The 16107-nt window shown below is 42.4% G+C and overlaps 3 protein-coding genes across 4 annotated transcripts; 1 reads left to right on the top strand and 2 right to left on the bottom strand.

Annotated features, from left to right (window-relative positions):
• Window positions 1–230: 230 nt before the first annotated feature.
• LOC115690244 (ubiquitin-like-conjugating enzyme ATG10) lies at window positions 231–2950 on the bottom strand. Its single transcript, XM_030616528.2, has 6 exons — window positions 2762–2950; window positions 2627–2677; window positions 2459–2539; window positions 2204–2303; window positions 945–1042; window positions 231–804 (listed from the first exon to the last, which is right to left on the bottom strand). The coding sequence occupies exons 1-6, from the start codon at window positions 2909–2911 to the stop codon at window positions 598–600; spliced, it is 687 nt and encodes a 228-aa protein (XP_030472388.2). The 5' UTR covers window positions 2912–2950; the 3' UTR covers window positions 231–597.
• Window positions 2951–3010: 60 nt separating this feature from the next.
• Window positions 3011–4627, top strand: LOC115690243 (rhodanese-like domain-containing protein 4A, chloroplastic). Its single transcript, XM_056314606.1, has 3 exons — window positions 3011–3751; window positions 3946–4052; window positions 4609–4627. Exons 1-2 carry the CDS (start codon window positions 3114–3116, stop codon window positions 3947–3949), a joined length of 642 nt encoding a protein of 213 aa, XP_056170581.1. The 5' UTR covers window positions 3011–3113; the 3' UTR covers window positions 3950–4052; window positions 4609–4627.
• Window positions 4628–6780: 2153 nt separating this feature from the next.
• On the bottom strand, window positions 6781–11508 carry LOC115690203 (FRIGIDA-like protein 3). 2 transcript variants are annotated; one of them, XM_030616469.2, is made up of 4 exons: window positions 11349–11508; window positions 9005–10058; window positions 8266–8438; window positions 6781–7396 (listed from the first exon to the last, which is right to left on the bottom strand). In XM_030616469.2, exons 2-4 carry the CDS (start codon window positions 10050–10052, stop codon window positions 6977–6979), a joined length of 1641 nt encoding a protein of 546 aa, XP_030472329.1. In that variant the 5' UTR covers window positions 10053–10058; window positions 11349–11508; the 3' UTR covers window positions 6781–6976. The 2 variants fall into 2 exon arrangements, with proteins under 2 accessions (XP_030472329.1, XP_030472332.1); XM_030616472.2 differs by having other exon boundaries at window positions 9005–10055; window positions 11349–11506.
• Between the last annotated feature and the right edge of the window lie 4599 nt (window positions 11509–16107).

Genomic DNA, 16107 nt, shown 5'->3' with positions numbered 1-16107 from the left:
GAGAGGGAAATGTTCGCTTGGTCATACCCGGAGAATCCTCTTTTATCTCTTCGCTCGTGTCATATTGAAAGCAGATGAAACGCAAATGTATTGGATGAGGACGAATTATTGAACTAGCGACGGTCCTTTAGAGGAAAAGAAATCCATCGTGAGAAGAATGATTGATGATTGGGTAACACCTCTATGCATTCAAACCAATTCTGAGACGGATTGCAAATTGGGTGACACCCTTTTGCATTGAAACCAATTCTGATATGATCGCTCACTTCGAATTGCATATCAATTTGATAGGCACGCTTTATGTTTGAAAGTTACATAACTGGTTAACGATGAGACACTCCGGCACTGCTGTGGCACCTGCAATTTCACAGGTAGTAACAAAACAAGCGACACCCGACGTGATGACAAAGTGGGTGACGACTAACATCCTCCGCATGTCAACTGGAGTTCTTGACCGTATGAAGAAGCGTCCGTCGTGGTTAGAATGGCTTACCTTGGTGGCTAATTTCCAAAATTGTTCCCCTGTCCGTTTGATCTAGTCATAGCTTATGGCCGAGTAATAACTCAATGCTGTCTCAAGACGCCATACATACTGAACTAGGTCTTGTTCTCACATTTCATCAATTCGTAAGGGATGCTAAGACCCACCATCCGGCCAACAACGGAGAACCAAGAAAGCAAATATAGCTCAGCTGCGCCTGATATTGTTCTGATCGAGGCGTCACTCTGGAAGAGCAACTTTATACATTCACTGGTCCCGCATGGGTGTAATTTGTACCATGGCCTGTTCAAGTATGGATGCTCCTGCAGTCCAATGTAGAAAGTCTTGTTATCCCGGCGTGTTAACACAATAGTCATCAGAAACAACGAAGAAATCAAGCAGAAACATTTTGATTTAAGAAAATCGCAACGAAAAAAATGATATATTAGACAAGGACATTTACCTCCGGAGTTATAAATGTCCACTTCGATTTCACTAGTGCCTCTGAAGAGTCAGCTGGAAGGTCTCCTTCAAATTCACTTAAGAGTAGAGTCCGGCCATCTGATGAGAAAGCAATAAGAAAGCTTCATAATAGGTTTAAAGAACAAAAACATTAGGTTTACAGTGGTAATAACAAGATTACCCCAGCATCTGCTGCTGCAACCAGTTTTCAGCTTATGACTAACCCAGATGAATCATACATGCTTTTTGCATAGAAAAGACCATTAATTCTCCCAAATGAATCCCATTTGCCAGTAACTCCCCAGTTAGCCATTGCACAATGAACTTGACTCACTTTAGTCCTACATTTTCACTCGAATCTTTACTTTTCCACTTAGGAACCATATCAAAGCAGTCTGTCAGTCGCCTAAAATTAATGTTGCTTTGCTAATTTCCAGGAAAAACAAGGAACTTTCAAGTTTCAAGGGCAAGTTCAGCACTTATGTGTGGAAACCCCTAATCGTGGAAACAAGAAGCCCTTTCTGTTGTCTACTCTATTTTGTTCTCACTTCATAGAAAGCAGTTCCATCTCCAGTAACTCCCAAGTTTGCCCTTTTGAACTCCAAGCGACAAATGTTTCTCTCCCATTTGGTCATTTTGCACTGCGAACTAGTTCAGCCAAACTATGTAAGCATATCTTAGAATTGGATTCTTGACCTCTCAACATTCTTCTAGACGTCACCTTAAGGAGGATTTTGATCCTAGCTAGCAACCATTAAAACCATCATCATATTGCATTGTTGACACATCTTCCTTCCACAAATTCACCTCTAGGCTCCACTTGCTTCCAATATTAGCAGAATAGTAGCTATGGAAACAACATCACAAGGTCTAGAGCAAAAAGGGACGAGAACAAGATAAATCCAAATCCTCCACCTTCCAGACAAAGACAACTTTCTTGTACAGAATCATGTTTCACTTCGGTGTTCATCTTCTCCTTTACAGAATTTGATATTCGATCCAATTTGCTAAATTTGAAAGATAGATGGGGAACCTCCCCCCACCGCTTAAACAACTATTTGCCGCATTACTAGTAGTACATTCAGTATGCTTAGCATTGAGGAAAAATAAAGATATAATGACTTTTCACATAAAGTCATATCGTGATCCAAGAAACATACAGCAAATGAGGAATTCAAACTCATCCATCCATTGAGTTTGCAGGTGTAACCTAACCTAGCTTCTACTCTCACATGATCTCATATCATAACGACATCATACCTCCGCTGTATGCACGGAAATATAGCGCCGGAACCCTGTATGAAGAGTCGTAAATGACGTGGAAGTCATAGTAATGAACATCATCTATACTGCTCCGAATCTGGCAAACACAACGATATCAGAATCAGAAAACCGACGCAACGGGAACCAATATCCAACCTCTGTCATTTCAAAAAAGTCAGCTAAATCATAGATTACTCATTTTTCATCAAAATACGATTGAAACCGAAGCGATTTCAATTCAATCAAGCATACCAAAGTGGCATCGTCAACGGGCTCGTCATCGCCGGAACAATTCGGCTCTTCCGAACCAGCGCAGCATCCGACATGGTTTTCCTGGCGAAAAGTCAGCAACTTTAGCTGAACCACTACAACCCCACTATCTGAGAACCAGCGCTACATTCAAATTCACGCGATAGAAACCTCACTAGAGTCGAGAAGGCGCACGTTCTCGAGCGCCAAATACCCATCAACCTGAGACACGACGAGCAGCAACTAAGCGCATCAGAGCTTCGGACCGAATCAATTCGGACGTGACGCGAATGAAAGGGGATTTACTTCGTTCGAAAGCCAAGGTTGCTTCGGACGAGGAAGCCACGACCACGGAGGGAAAGCCGACACCGCGCTCTTCCATCGCTCGGCGAAAGCGAGAGCAGCGACCCGGAACTCGGTCGGCGACAGGGTTCCGTCGCCGGCGATACCGCCCATCCTTCCGCAACTTCGACTTCTGGTGGTTGCTGTTCGTCGTTCGGCTGAACCGGAGCTTGAAGAAGATACCCAGACGGGCCTTAAGGCCCAAGGCCATGGGCCTCGGAAAGCCCGATCAAACACTCGCATCAGGCTCTTATCATCATCATCTTCTTCTTCCTCCCGTGCTCGCCCCACGTCGCTTCACCTTTCACAGTCATCCATGGAGTCTCTCTCCATCATCCTCTCATCTTCCTCGTTTCCGTTCCTAAACCACCCCAAGACCCTCAGACCCACCTCCTCCAAACTCGCCCCTCTCCCTCTGCCCTCCACTTCGACCCCGAAAAATCCTCACTTCTTTCTCCTCGAGAGCCGCCGTCCCTTTCCTCGGCACTTGACCAGAGCCCATCTCTGTTTTCCCCTGTTTCACCTCTTCGGTTCTCTCCCTTCCCTCGCCGCCGAGGACGTCGTCTCCCCTGCCGCCGACCAGGTCTCGGACAGGATCAACCTGGAGTCAATCGTGGTCTCCATCGACGACTTCTTCAACAGGAACCCGTTCTTCGTTGCTGGGTGTGCCTTCATTTGGCTCGTGGTGGTTCCCGTGGCGGAGTATTACTTGAGGAAGTACAAGTACGTCTCTGCCATCGATGCGTTCAGGAAATTGAGGGACGACCCGGATGCGCAGCTCCTGGATATCAGGGACAGGAACAGCTTGGCGGCCATGGCGCCTCCTGGTTTGAAGTACATGAGCAAGAATGTGGTTCAGGTTCAGTTCGACGAGGGACGTGAGGATGAGTTTTTGAAGGCTGTTGTGGCGAGCTTCGAGGACCCTGCAAATACTGTCATCTGTATTCTGGACAAGTATGTGCAACACCAGTTTGCTTCGGTGATCTTTGATTTTATCATCAGTTGAATTTATCTTATCATTCGGATTGGTATGCCTGCCTGCCAAAACTGATGAAAATGGGACTTTTTGAGTCTTTAAGAAGAACGTGCCATTGGCTTGTGTGGGTCATATGCTTGTTTTGATCTTCCACTTTTTTTCTGTGTGGAAGGTAGTTTCGATGGCAATTCGATGAAAGTTGCAGAACTATTGTTCAAGAATGGCTTCAAGGAGGCGTATGCAATCAAAGGAGGGGTTAGAGGCGAGAAAGGGTGGTTGGTATGTTCAGTGTTGTTTATCTTAAGCAACTCTTTCCCCTCGATGCTGGTTTTTTACCTCTCTGTCGTGTCTATTGGGAATTTGTTTATTCGGATATGTCAAATCGATCACAGGTTCTTCCCGAAGGACCAAATGAGAATGGAGAACTGTTGCTTGATCTGGCTAGCTCGCAGTTTTCCTGTTACTCTTTTCCATTGCTTGCAGATTTACATGTAATTAGCAGAAGTCTTCTCTTTCTAGAAAAATAGGTGGAGAAAAGGAATTGCAGTGCACATCCAGAATCCATAAACTGATTGTTTCGTCGTGAGTCAAATAGATAAGGAACAAAAGACCACCCAAGTATCAAATGTAGTCTAATCCATGGTCTTTGCTTGTTATTGTTCTTGAATCTCCTGTCCAGTTTCGGATCGGATGGCTGTTTTGGTGTTAAGTGTAGTCTTTATCTGATTGATCTTCCATCTTCTGCATCTCTCAGCCACATTACTTGGATCTAAGCAACGTATTGGAATTAGACTATTTGATGATGGTAGTTCGGGTTTTCTGTGTTTTTTTGCAGGCCATACAAGAATCCCTTTTGCCACCTTCTGTACATATGTCTCCCAAGAAGAAGTCCAGACAAGAGCTTGGAACAAATGGCACAGTTAGCCAGAAAAATGGCAAAAAAGCTGAAGTTTCATCTTCTCCAAGTCTTGCCGAGGGAGATAACCAAGTTCTAGACCATGGAAATCAGAATGATATAACAGCGCCTACACCACCGGAGAGAACTGCTCCTAGATCATCCTCACCGTATCCAAATGTATGATCTCTTGCTCTCACACACATAGTCCTGTCTTTGTGGAGCCAAAAAACATTTTCCCCGAATTTTCTGGTGAAAATTAAACTTTTATGAAGAAGCATTCATGCCGAGATCCTAAAGAAATTGGATGGTCCTTCCAAAAGTTTACGTGCGTTCTATGTGCAAGAACTAATAATATCTGTAGCCAATGCATCATATGCCTAGAACAAGTCTGCATGAGGAATTATAAATTGTACTGCGAGCTAGGTGACTGATGTTCCTGGATTTTAGGTTAACGTTCGATGTTTCTCGTGCAGTACCCGGATATGAAACCGCCAGCCTCCCCCACTCCTTCGAAGCCACGGAGTTGACATCAGAGGCCTTCCTCCTCTCTCTCTTCTCAGTTGAAATAATCAGGAATTCTTGCGTGTAGCTCGACATTTGTTGTTCAAACTACAGTTTTGGTCTTCATTTTTTTGAGTAAGAAAGAAAGAGGATGCTTCGGTAAGGGTGTTGTTTCCGCTTCCATATTTACTTACTCCACTCCTTCGCTAAAAGCCCTGAACAAATTGTGACGTTTTTCACTGTACGCAAGGAAGGGAAGGAGTCAATAAGGCGATCGGCACGAAATAAGACGTGGACTTTCTTTAACTCTTTCTACGCGGCTATTCTAGGTGTCTTGCTTATTCTGAAATACCACTTAGGCTGGGCATGGTAATCATTCTGTGCCCGAATATAGATCCTATTCAGAAATTATTTTTTTTATTCTGTGCCCGGAAATAATTTTTAAGCATTTAAAAGCGTTTGGTAATTGCCCAAAATTTATATTCTTAGAATAGAAAAAGAACAGAAATGCGTTTGGTAACTACACAAAATTTCATTTTATTAATAATATTTTTAATAATATTTTGAATTTTTAAATATTTCTTTCTTTTTTTCTTTTTTTTTCCTTTTTTTTCTTTTTTTTTTCCTTTCTTTCCCTTTCCTTCCTTGGCCAAGGCCGGTCGCCGGCGAGGGCGTCGCGGCCCTCGCCGCTTCCCTCGCCGTCGCCTGTCGCCAACCCAGGCGACAGGCCTGGGTGGCGACGACGAGGTCAGCCTCGCCTTGGCTAGGCGAGGCATCGCCGTCGCCGCCGCGAGACGCCCTCGCCGGCCCTGGCCTGTGGCCGATCACTGGCGGCCGGCTGGTGGCGGGTGGCGGGCAGCAAGCCGAAGAACAACAACAAACCCAAAAAAAGAAGAAAATGAAAAAGAATCAGAAATGAAAAAAATTATTTCAGAATCAAGAAATTACTTTTTTTTGCTTCTTAATTCTGTTCCAAAAACTGATTCTGAGAACAATTTTTTGCAAAATTGTGCCCAGGCAAAAAAAATTTAACAAACGGATTTTTGCTCCCAAACTGATTCTGGGAATTAAAGAACAGAAATTATTACTATTTGGCAAATTGCCAAACAGGCCCTTAACAAAAAGTACTATTCTCAAATTCTGGCGAGACTGACAAATCTCTACTTAGCATAACTTGTATAATAATCACAGCTGCTGCTACATTTTTCACAAAGCAAATAAACTCTAGACCATACCGTGGATCGAGGAATTTCGTACAAGAGGGTTTTTCGCTCCTGCCTAAATTTAACGGGTATATTGAACATTTTTTGCCACAAAACAAGAAAGGTTATCAAGAACCAATGGTTGGCCATGCCTCCTTTTCAGCCCATCCTCAAATCCCATTCTGATCTGTGCATACAGCCCCATTCCTTGAAAAAGTGATAGATGCTCAAAACCATACACACAGAGGAACGACAGGAGGGAAATTACACTACTTTCGAAATCGTCAGCAAGTGATAAACAAAGAAACAGATACTCAGTTACCACAGTGATAGTTCACCATAGCGCTAAGCAAATCTTTAACTAACATGTAATAAGTACTTCACGAAAAGAGTACGAGGACAAAGATGCTGGACATACAGAACTGCTGATAAGTTTCACAAAGTTAAAAGTACAGTACATAGATTAGAAATTAAAAGAGTCGCTGGAACATGAGACGAGATTAACATGGATTTATGCGGTTCCTAATAACTAGTCACCATACATCACAGTACAACATTCAAGGGGTTAAAACTAGCAGTTAAAAGAGGTTGCCTTCTCCTAACTAATGAAGAAAGGGGGCGTGGTAGTGGTAGGCGTTCCCATAGAAGTTGCCATGACTCGGTGGTAAGTTGTACGCTGCAGCAGCCAACATTGGCTGACCACGATTGTCGGTGGGTGCAGGGTAAACATAAGGCCTGTCATATACGTACTGCGGGTACCCATCGGCTACGTTCGGGTAGAAAGTCTTGTTGGCAGCAGCAAAGGTAACAACATGATGCCCATTAGCGACCCCACCAGCACGGGGTCTCTTCGGTTGAGGCTTTGCAACTTCAGCTGCAGTTTTCTTGTCGGCCTTAGCTTTCTCCATCTGGAGGACCAGCTTTTGAAGCGGATCAACAGGAAACTGCTCCTCCAGCTTGTGTTCTTCAATGCACTTTATCACAGCCTTAAGTGCAGAGAGCTCCTTCTCATTCACTTCGATCTACAGAACCATAAGTTTGTTAGACATGTTAGACATGGTTATCACGCCTTCTTAAAGGTGTCATGAAACACACCAAAACCAGGTAAAAAAACACTGCCTCAAATTTAAAGCATGAGAATTACAGATGTCTCACAAGATCATCACTTGGGGACATTAAGCAAATTTTTCTAAGAATGTGGTTAAAGTGGCTATTGTCTAAGAGAAAAAGAAAGTGCTCACTGAACGGGCTAATTGTAGGATTTTGTTTTGTCATTCAAGGTACCCATAGTTTTAAAACGTGATGATTGGCCTTGTCTTACATTGCAATCTGAGAAAGGACCCGTTGCCTTCAACAATAAGAAGTCAGAATGTCAACAACCTTATGCGACATCAAAGACAATATCCGACATCCAAATCACAGTGAACAAGCATGTCATGGCCACACAACAATTGTCCCCACGCTGAGGCTCTCATCAGTTCATAAGCCACTTGAACTTAAAGCCATCCTTCTTCTCCAGAGTATCCACAGATCAACTATCTCAGACATTTCGCAACTCTTTGTGCTTCATGGTAGTGTCTTAGGACAAGCTACAATGGCTTACATAGTGATGTAGTACCCCTGTTCCGCGTGCATTTGTCAGTTAAAAATCATTCCACAGTTATAGGGTGTATTTATCTGGTAAATCATTCAATTAGTTGTCTCAAAAGAACATGCAGAGGAACTTGCAACTCAAATGGATCGCATCATGCCTCAATATCATTGATTAACTAAGAGAATGATAATCATAAAGCTAAATGCCGCCCAAATTATGTGTGACCCAAAACCAACAAATAAAGGGGCATCGTCACTGAACCCTACAAAAAAAAATACAGTTAAGCGCAAAACAAACCTGTCCTGAAGGAGAGCTGTTTCCGGGTTTGACAGGTGAGGAGAATTTTTTGACATCTTTCAGGTAAGATTTCAGTAAAGGCACAGGATAGAACCGGTTCGTTAGCTCAAATGCAAATGCCAAATTAACAGCATCTATTTGCCTACCGCTATTAGCCAAAAGTTCGATAACACCTGTGAAATACAAGAGAGACAATTACAAGTTAAAGCATGCAACAAGCAATTTAATTTATGCATGTGCAGGGCCAATGGGAAAGTCAGCACATGCGAGCTTTGCTACAGTGACTAGTACATGAAACAGCCTGTTTGGATGCACCAGCTTTAAAGAACTTCTGTGGTCTTGTTTCTGCTAAAAGTTTACCGCAAAGGGAAGTAGTAGCATAAATATCTCAACAGTCGTGACCTCTTCAAATAATTTTGTCCAAGAAAAGCCATACCGGCAAACCAAAACAGCAGAAGATCATAGTTTCAACTTTTTAAACACACTGGCATCAGTAAAAGTACTTAGTCGTTCTATTTCCAAAATCAATCTTGTTATATTGAAATGGCAATGCAAGAGGAGTGGGCACATCAAAATAAACGGAAAGGGTAGAACAATGACAGAATGTTCAACTAAGCAGCACAGATTGCTCGACAGTGACAACCTCGTAACCAAAGGAAAAACCAGTATGACTTGTTTTGGCTATTGGGGTCAATTCTGCAAAGTCAATATTCAAGATACAAGACCTTGGGAGTCAAACCTGGCATTTTTGAGGTCAAACCAAGGGAGCGACAAAGTTCAGCAGTTTGGCGGCGACGTGAAACCATAGGTATTAACCTTGATAAGTACTCCCCTTCAAAGTCAGAAGCAATTCCAAAGGTTGCCAGAAGTTGTAAAAACGCATGAGCCTCCAAAGAATTCCCATTGCTTGAATTCATGTCAAGAGCATCAAGTTTTGGTTTCCACTCTTCAGCAATCACTTTGGCCTGCTGCTTAACATCTTCCGAGATGATATCAGAAGCAGAGATACCATCATTTCCGAGCATAACCATAAGGCATTCCATAAGCATGATGCTGGTCCGCCGGAGACCCAAAAGGTTCGAGTCTTTCTTCCCATCTACATTTGGCAGATCCATGCTGTAAAAATCTTCAAGAGATCTCAAGATCAAACCAGCAGGGCTTGGGGCAGCTTTCAGAGCAAAAGGAATTTCATCTCTGATTATAGCAAGGTTCTTACGGTTGTCCGAGATAAATCTGTGGAGCCCTTCAGAATCCATGTCTTTACATAATTTATCCAAGAGAGGATAGGATGTCACCTCTGCAGAGCAGACCTCAGAGTTATCTTCTGTGTCTTCCGAGTAACTCTCAGTAGTCACAACACTGGCAGAATTCTCTTCTGAGCTAGTCACTCCAGCATCATCCTCTCCAGCAACAACAGCAAGCTCCACAGATGAAGCCCTGCGGTGCTTCTTCAGAGCATTGGAAACTGCTAAGGCAGCTGCATCTCTGTTCACCTGGAGCCTCTCCAATGAAGCTTCTTCCTTGGCCAAGACATCAGCTTCGCGCTTCTCCAGCATCTCTCTGGCCTTTGTAGCTTTTGTTTCAAGTTCCTTTTCTTGGTCTTCAAGTTCATGAAACCGCCTCTTCAATGATCTTTCAAGTCCATGGAAATGCTCTTCAAGTTCCTTCCATTTCAAGTTAAGAGTTACAGCCCGGTGACTTTCAAGTTCAGCAAAAGCCTTCTGAAGCTGCTGGATCTTACAATTGGTAGAATCGATCAGTTTGGCAACTGAGTTGGTGTCCTCCATGGTCTTCTGCACAAGTAACAGGACAAATATTTAAATATTTGATATAGAAATTCCAGCTTTCTGCAGCAAAAACGAACGTAGACTACGATGAGTGCCAAGACTATCCAAATTACACCTCTCAAAACGAATTCCCCTTCACAAATCAGCTGGAAATAACAATCAAATGGTCATAAGGGGAACAGTCCCAATGGCATGTTGCAAAGTCTGGCCGGTGTCAATGGCATAGGAAAAATCAGAAATTAGGAATTTTCTGACATTTTTGTTTGGTTTTTGTGACAGCACTACAAGAAAGAGTTGATTTGGTGGCAGAAGGTTCCAAGGACAATCGAGCAAACGCAAGAAAAATTCTAAAACAACCAAATAATGCGGTTCTGACACAAGCCGAAGGATGTACAACAACGCAGTACTTGATACGATTCAAAGAAAGGTAGTTAGTGATCATATTGAGGAACATAACTTACTCAACTAATGTGCCACCCAGTCATCCATGAGGAAGTAAACTACAAAGCTTAAAGCTACAAAATGCTCGAAAGCGACTCTATGTGGGAAAGTCAAGAAAACATTGAAGCACAAAGAGTCGAAATTTCTTATGTGTATGAATCGTGAAAGAGAGATCCACGTGGTAGAACAAGAACTAATGGAGAACTCAGAGGATCGAGGGGTCTGAAATTCACAGCCTTCGGCAGCTGGTTGTCCATTTGCGCACTAATTCGTATGATCTTACACACTCCAGGTAACTATTACAGCTGACGCCAAACACTAACGCACTACAAGTAGCATCCTAGTTCCAATCGCCAGCGATTGCCCCCTACTACTTCTACTCCCATCTCCTTCTTCTTATTCGCAAGCTTTCAAGATGCACAGGGGCAAATTATGTTTCCCCCCGAGGCTCGCGCAGGCTTATCCCGGCTCACTGTGCTGAGCACAGTGGACTGGTCATGCAATCTACTCAACCAGCACGAACAACAGCCCCAAACGAGAGATCCAAGGGCCACAGATACGGAACTCCAAGAACCCTAGCGCAAGACCCTCAAACCAGCTCGCGAAACCCTAAATTTTGAACTCGAGCAACGCAGAGAGATAACCCTAAAACCAGCTCCGTTCGCGAGAAGAACACAAACCCACTTCCAAAATCCGAACTTTCCCCCCGAAATACTCCGCCCTGTGAAGCGCTGAGGTCCAGCGAGCAAGGCATCGAGAAATCTCCACACGAAAAGCCGAGATATCTTCCCCCCGAAACGAAAGCAATCGCCTAACAAGCAAAAGCGAGAACAGTACGGACAAGCGCGCGCTCACCTCGTCGACGAAGCGGGAGCACGACCTGCGCGAGCGGTGCGACGGACTAGCTGCGGAGGAGCGACGATCGATCCATCGCGGGAATGGCGGATTTCTGGCTGCGCTACTCTGCAATCCCTAGAAGAGGAAGAGAGAGGGAGAGAGCGAGAGAGAGAGAGAAAGAGGAGCGAGAGAGAGAGAATGTTTTTATCACTGACCGCTTGCTTTTCTGCTTTTTGCGGGGCACTCCCGTTTTTGGCTATCTCCCCGCCCGCCCGCACAGGCGGGCAGAGGCCGTCTTTGTGGGGGTAGAGCGTGGCTAGTCAAAGCAGGAGCGCTCGAAGCAATGCCACTTGAGTGGGCATGATAGTAGTAAGTATTTAGCTCGCGAGCGGCCAATGAGATGGCATGGAACCTTTTGTCTGTTAGGCCCGAAGAGATTGGAGTTGGCAAGCATCGGTTGGGTAGATTTTCTTCTTAGGGGCCCACCGGAGTAGATACATCGCGACCGTTGATCTTACGGGCCTCTAAGGGCTGTTTGGTAACATTTCCGTTTCTCTATCTTCCTATTCTTTTGTTTTCCGGAAAGAACATAAATCTATTTGTATATGTCAGTCAATTTTTCTATTCCTCGGAATAAATCGGTAATCATGGAATAAATTAAAATTATTGTTTTGTTCCCGGGAACAAAAAGAGAAACAAGGTCATTTTAGAAAAACAAGCTCGGCATACCCATACCATAAAACCCTAAACCCTACCCCAGACATCCTAAAGCTCAAACAGGTCTATGCACTTGTTTATTGTAAAACCCAGAGATTTTACTGTCAACTTCCTCGTATTGTGAGTTATAAACCAGTGGAACTCTCTACTACCATTTCCAGCCATCTTTGACTAATTATTATGTTGGATTTTCTAAGGCTTTCTTAGAATATCTTGATCAGTGAAGTTCTTACAAAAGTCCAGTTTTATCTAAACATGAATTGTTGAGTCTCCACCGACATTTTTTTAATTAAATGAAAAAAAATCGGGAATAGAACGCATTTATGTTCTTTTTCTATTATGGGAATAGGAATTTTGTATAGTTACCAAATGCGTTTTTCTAATTTGAAACTTGTCAAAGAATAGAAATAGAAAAAAACTATTTATGAACAGAAATTGTTCAATTTGAAATAGAAATATTATCATACGCACCCTCAATAGACTCCATGTAATGGGCCATAAAATCGACAATTGCGAGATGCTCGATTCCTTGGACTCTGGTCCAGGATAATATATCTCGTGATTGATGATGTCGATTTCATAGGTTTCGAATTATGGTGAATTCGACATGCAATGTTCTAATTTACGACGTGAGAACGCGGTAGTGAAGGATTGATCTCAATATCCATCAATGCAGTCTTCGACTCTTTTCGAGGTTGTGTCTCTCTTGTTTCACTCGGTGTTCTAAAAGTAGGGAGAACAATAAGTGTGCTTCGGCGCAGTCTTTCCGTCGCCGGGTAATAAATAGAGCTGTTATGCATTCGAGAGCATAGCAGAAAAGATGTTGCAAACGGTTATGCTCGAGCTAACGGAACATTAATAGCGAAGATGTCGTCGAAAGATACAGACCGTGCTCGGTCGTTAGCGATTGTCCCTTTTAAGTGCCGGTGGAGGGAAGAAGAGGAAGCGAATGACATTTTTGGAAATACCATATTCGACGTAAGCCGTAACAAACCATACAGCAAACATTGAATGGGCAAGTCATGTATGGTCAATAAAAAAACTCGGATGTGTTTTGTTAGAAAGTTCAACAACAAAACTCAAGCTTAGAGATAAAAGAAGGAAAAATCACACGTACATGAGATTCTTTGGAGCGCAAATGGACCAAAACGGCATGAAAGAAGACACGCAAACTGAATAACGGGGAGCTACGCACCCGAAACAAACCCGTGACAGAAAAATGTGGCGGAACTTTGACTAGAAGACCACGCCATAAAAGTTAAACCCCATAAGCTCAAAACACGTACGTAAGAGAGGTCCAATCAAAAGTCGATATCGTAAGTAACGTGAAACGACACTTCAATGTGACCGGGGCAGGTTTTAGAAATGAAGTCGTTGCAGTCTCTGGGAAGAGAGAGAGAGACGAGAGACGAATGGCGCTGTGTTACATTGAACCGGTCAAAATAGCGCAAGGACAAAATCGCCACGCGGGAAGATCTCCGCCTTGCATAGTTTGCTCCGGAAACTGAATTTACGCCAAAAAGAAAAAAACGATAAAAACTAGAAGTTACTTTGGTCAATCGTCGTAGTTATTTTGCCTATCGGGGTACGAAAACCAAATACCAAGGCATCCTCGTTCAAAACCATCTTCGACTTCCTTCCTTTCGTGGGTGTGAAAAGGAAGTGAGGGTGCGAGGAAATTTTAGTCAAGAACACACACACACACACGCGATGCTGACGTGCAACGAGGGGTTCGTGGAATTCAAAGCGGGCCAGAAGGATTCTCCCCACAACTTTAATGGAAAGAACAAGGAGAGTTCCCACTTTTCTTCTTTTTCTCTCCCATTTGTTTTTCCCCCTTCTTCTCTTTTCTTGCTATAAATAATATGCAGAAGGATTCTCCCCACAACTTTAATGGAAAGAACAAGGACAGTTCCCACTTTTCTTCCTTTTCTCTCCCATTTGTTTTTGCCTCTTCTTCTCTTTTCTTGCTTTAAATTATATAAAACGACGTAAAAATAAAATGGTAAAAAAAAATAGACAGATTTGACCGCATACGCAGTAGCGTTGCCTCAGCGGTGCCTTTCCACGTGAAAAGGGAGAAATATGAAGTTCGAATCCATACCTTCTCAGGAAGATTAGGGGTAAGGATGTTTAATTTCAAGCGTGAATTTTGATCCTCACATTATATAAGAAGGCAGAGTAAAAATCTGAAAACGAGTTGAGAGTTAGAACAAGATAAAAAAGAGAGAGAAAAAAAAAAGGCTTTTGCGTTGACCGGGTCTACGATGACAAAGTGCGCGATGGGGACGGTTGAACACGGAGACTCGCGAGGAAAGTTCATCGGGTCATTTATTATTTTGAACCCGTCTTTTTGAATTTTCCTTCTTTCTTTTTTTCATTTTTTTTGGGTGTTTTCACAAAGTTTCGTGGAAATCTCGTCGAGTGGTGGGGGGGCGCGGCCTCATCCAACGCTAAGAATTCGAGGGTCCCGTTAATGAATACCGCTAGGATACCGGTTAATTATAGCTAGAGATAACACTTCTCGAGATGTTTTAAAAATCGAAAGCCCTCGTGTTTTCGCGACCATCCCATGCGAGGAAAGATTATTCGAATTTATGCGGGATTCATGTCTTCTTCGTATGTCGCGGATACGTATTAATGTGTTAGCAAGTAAAATTCAAAGAGACAACGACGCGGAACATACATTACGAAGGCCCATTTATAGATTAAACCACTTGGGTTTATGCGAAGTCGCGTTTATACCGTAATTCTGTGAATTGAATGTGAAAACAGATGTAAGGAAAAATTGATTTTTGAATAGTTAAAATCGAAGAAATGAAAATTAACTAAAAATATATGGTGACGGGGGATATTTAATTGAGAGTGGGAGTTGGTAAAAACCCTCCTCCTCTCTTCTACTTTTATAGATAGGAGATTACAATATTTGTAAATGTGCTCTTGTTGGATCTGTCATTTTCCAATAATTATTCTGATATGATAGTGTAATATAATCGATCGAGTTTATGAAAAGTTATGTTCTTTTTTTTCGATCGATGTTGTTACGATTTTTTATTTGTTAGAAACTGTTAAAACGTTATGGACTGAATATAGAACGCTCTGTCAATTTTGCGATCAGGGCGATCGGTGAACGCCACGACAGCACACCCCTAACTTTTATAGATAGGAGATTACAATATTATTGTCGTAGTAATATATTAAAGAATAATGACACAAATAATCTCTGAACACGTGGTTTCTAAACTTTTAATTTATTCAATACGGTCACTGAACCAAGCCTAGTGTTCGATGTGATTGTTGAATTTTTAATTTTATTCGATATGGTGCCTCGAATTTTGGTATATGTTTATTATAGTGCAGAACTATATGGAAATGTTCAATATAGTTTCGATTTTGAATTAATAAAAGGGTTACATTAAATAATTTCATATGATTCGGGGACTAAATCGAACATATATCAAAAGTTCAGAGGCTATATTAAATAAATTAAAAGTTCAGCGATCACATTACAGTTAGGTTAAAAGTTTATAGGCTTTTCTCATGCATTAATAATTATTATTTTTATTATTATCACCTCCCGATCTTATCTTGTATTAGTCAAGTGAATCCGAAACTTTTACGAGACAAAAAGCAGAAAAAGCCACCAAACGCACACTGACGACGTACGGTGCAAAACTTCGCCTTTCTTCACGCGCTTTGAGCTTCAAGGGAATTCCCAAAAATGTCCATCGGTTCCCGGTCAATTTACGTCTCCATCACTCCTCTTTTCTTTTTCTTTTTTCTCCGTTTTGGAAATAGAAATAGCAAAAAAAGAAAAAATTAGATTTCGCCTTTTCATTTTCTACTGTGCTGATAGTTAATGCGTGCCACGAATAGTACAAACTAACCTATCAAACGAAGAAATTTATGGCTCGTGATTTTTTTCTTCCAATTTATTTTCTTAAATTCGAAACTCCCGAAATTTTCAGGACAATTTATCATTGATAAGTGCATCCATATTGATATGAAAGTGGGGGCAAAACTCAGTCGAGGTGGAGCCACGTGACATGCCCGCATGCGA

This window comes from Syzygium oleosum, unplaced genomic scaffold, assembly GCF_021117445.2.
Source record: "Syzygium oleosum isolate NSW1041296 unplaced genomic scaffold, Sole_v2.1 Sole_v2.09, whole genome shotgun sequence".
NCBI lineage: Eukaryota > Viridiplantae > Streptophyta > Magnoliopsida > Myrtales > Myrtaceae > Syzygium > Syzygium oleosum.
The sequence above is the reverse complement of the archived record's forward strand: the minus strand, read 5'-3'. Positions and strand labels throughout refer to the sequence as shown.

Bases quoted from the DNA above. Each gene is read 5' to 3' on its own strand.
- LOC115690244 (XM_030616528.2), bottom strand. From the start codon at position 2,911: ATGGGCGGTATCGCCGGCGACGGAACCCTGTCGCCGACCGAGTTCCGG. The intron at 2,540-2,626 runs GTTTCTATCGCG...ACTTTTCGCCAG, and splicing joins GCCTTCTCGACTCTAGTGAG to GAAAACCATGTCGGATGCTG. The intron at 805-944 runs GTAAATGTCCTT...ATTGGACTGCAG, and splicing joins GGACATTTATAACTCCGGAG to GAGCATCCATACTTGAACAG.
- LOC115690203 (XM_030616469.2), bottom strand. From the start codon at position 10,052: ATGGAGGACACCAACTCAGTTGCCAAACTGATCGATTCTACCAATTGT. The intron at 8,439-9,004 runs GTTTGACTCCCA...TGTATTTCACAG, and splicing joins TTTGACCTCAAAAATGCCAG to GTGTTATCGAACTTTTGGCT. The intron at 7,397-8,265 runs GTTTGTTTTGCG...ATGGTTCTGTAG, and splicing joins ACAGCTCTCCTTCAGGACAG to ATCGAAGTGAATGAGAAGGA.
- LOC115690243 (XM_056314606.1), top strand. From the start codon at position 3,114: ATGGAGTCTCTCTCCATCATCCTCTCATCTTCCTCGTTTCCGTTCCTA.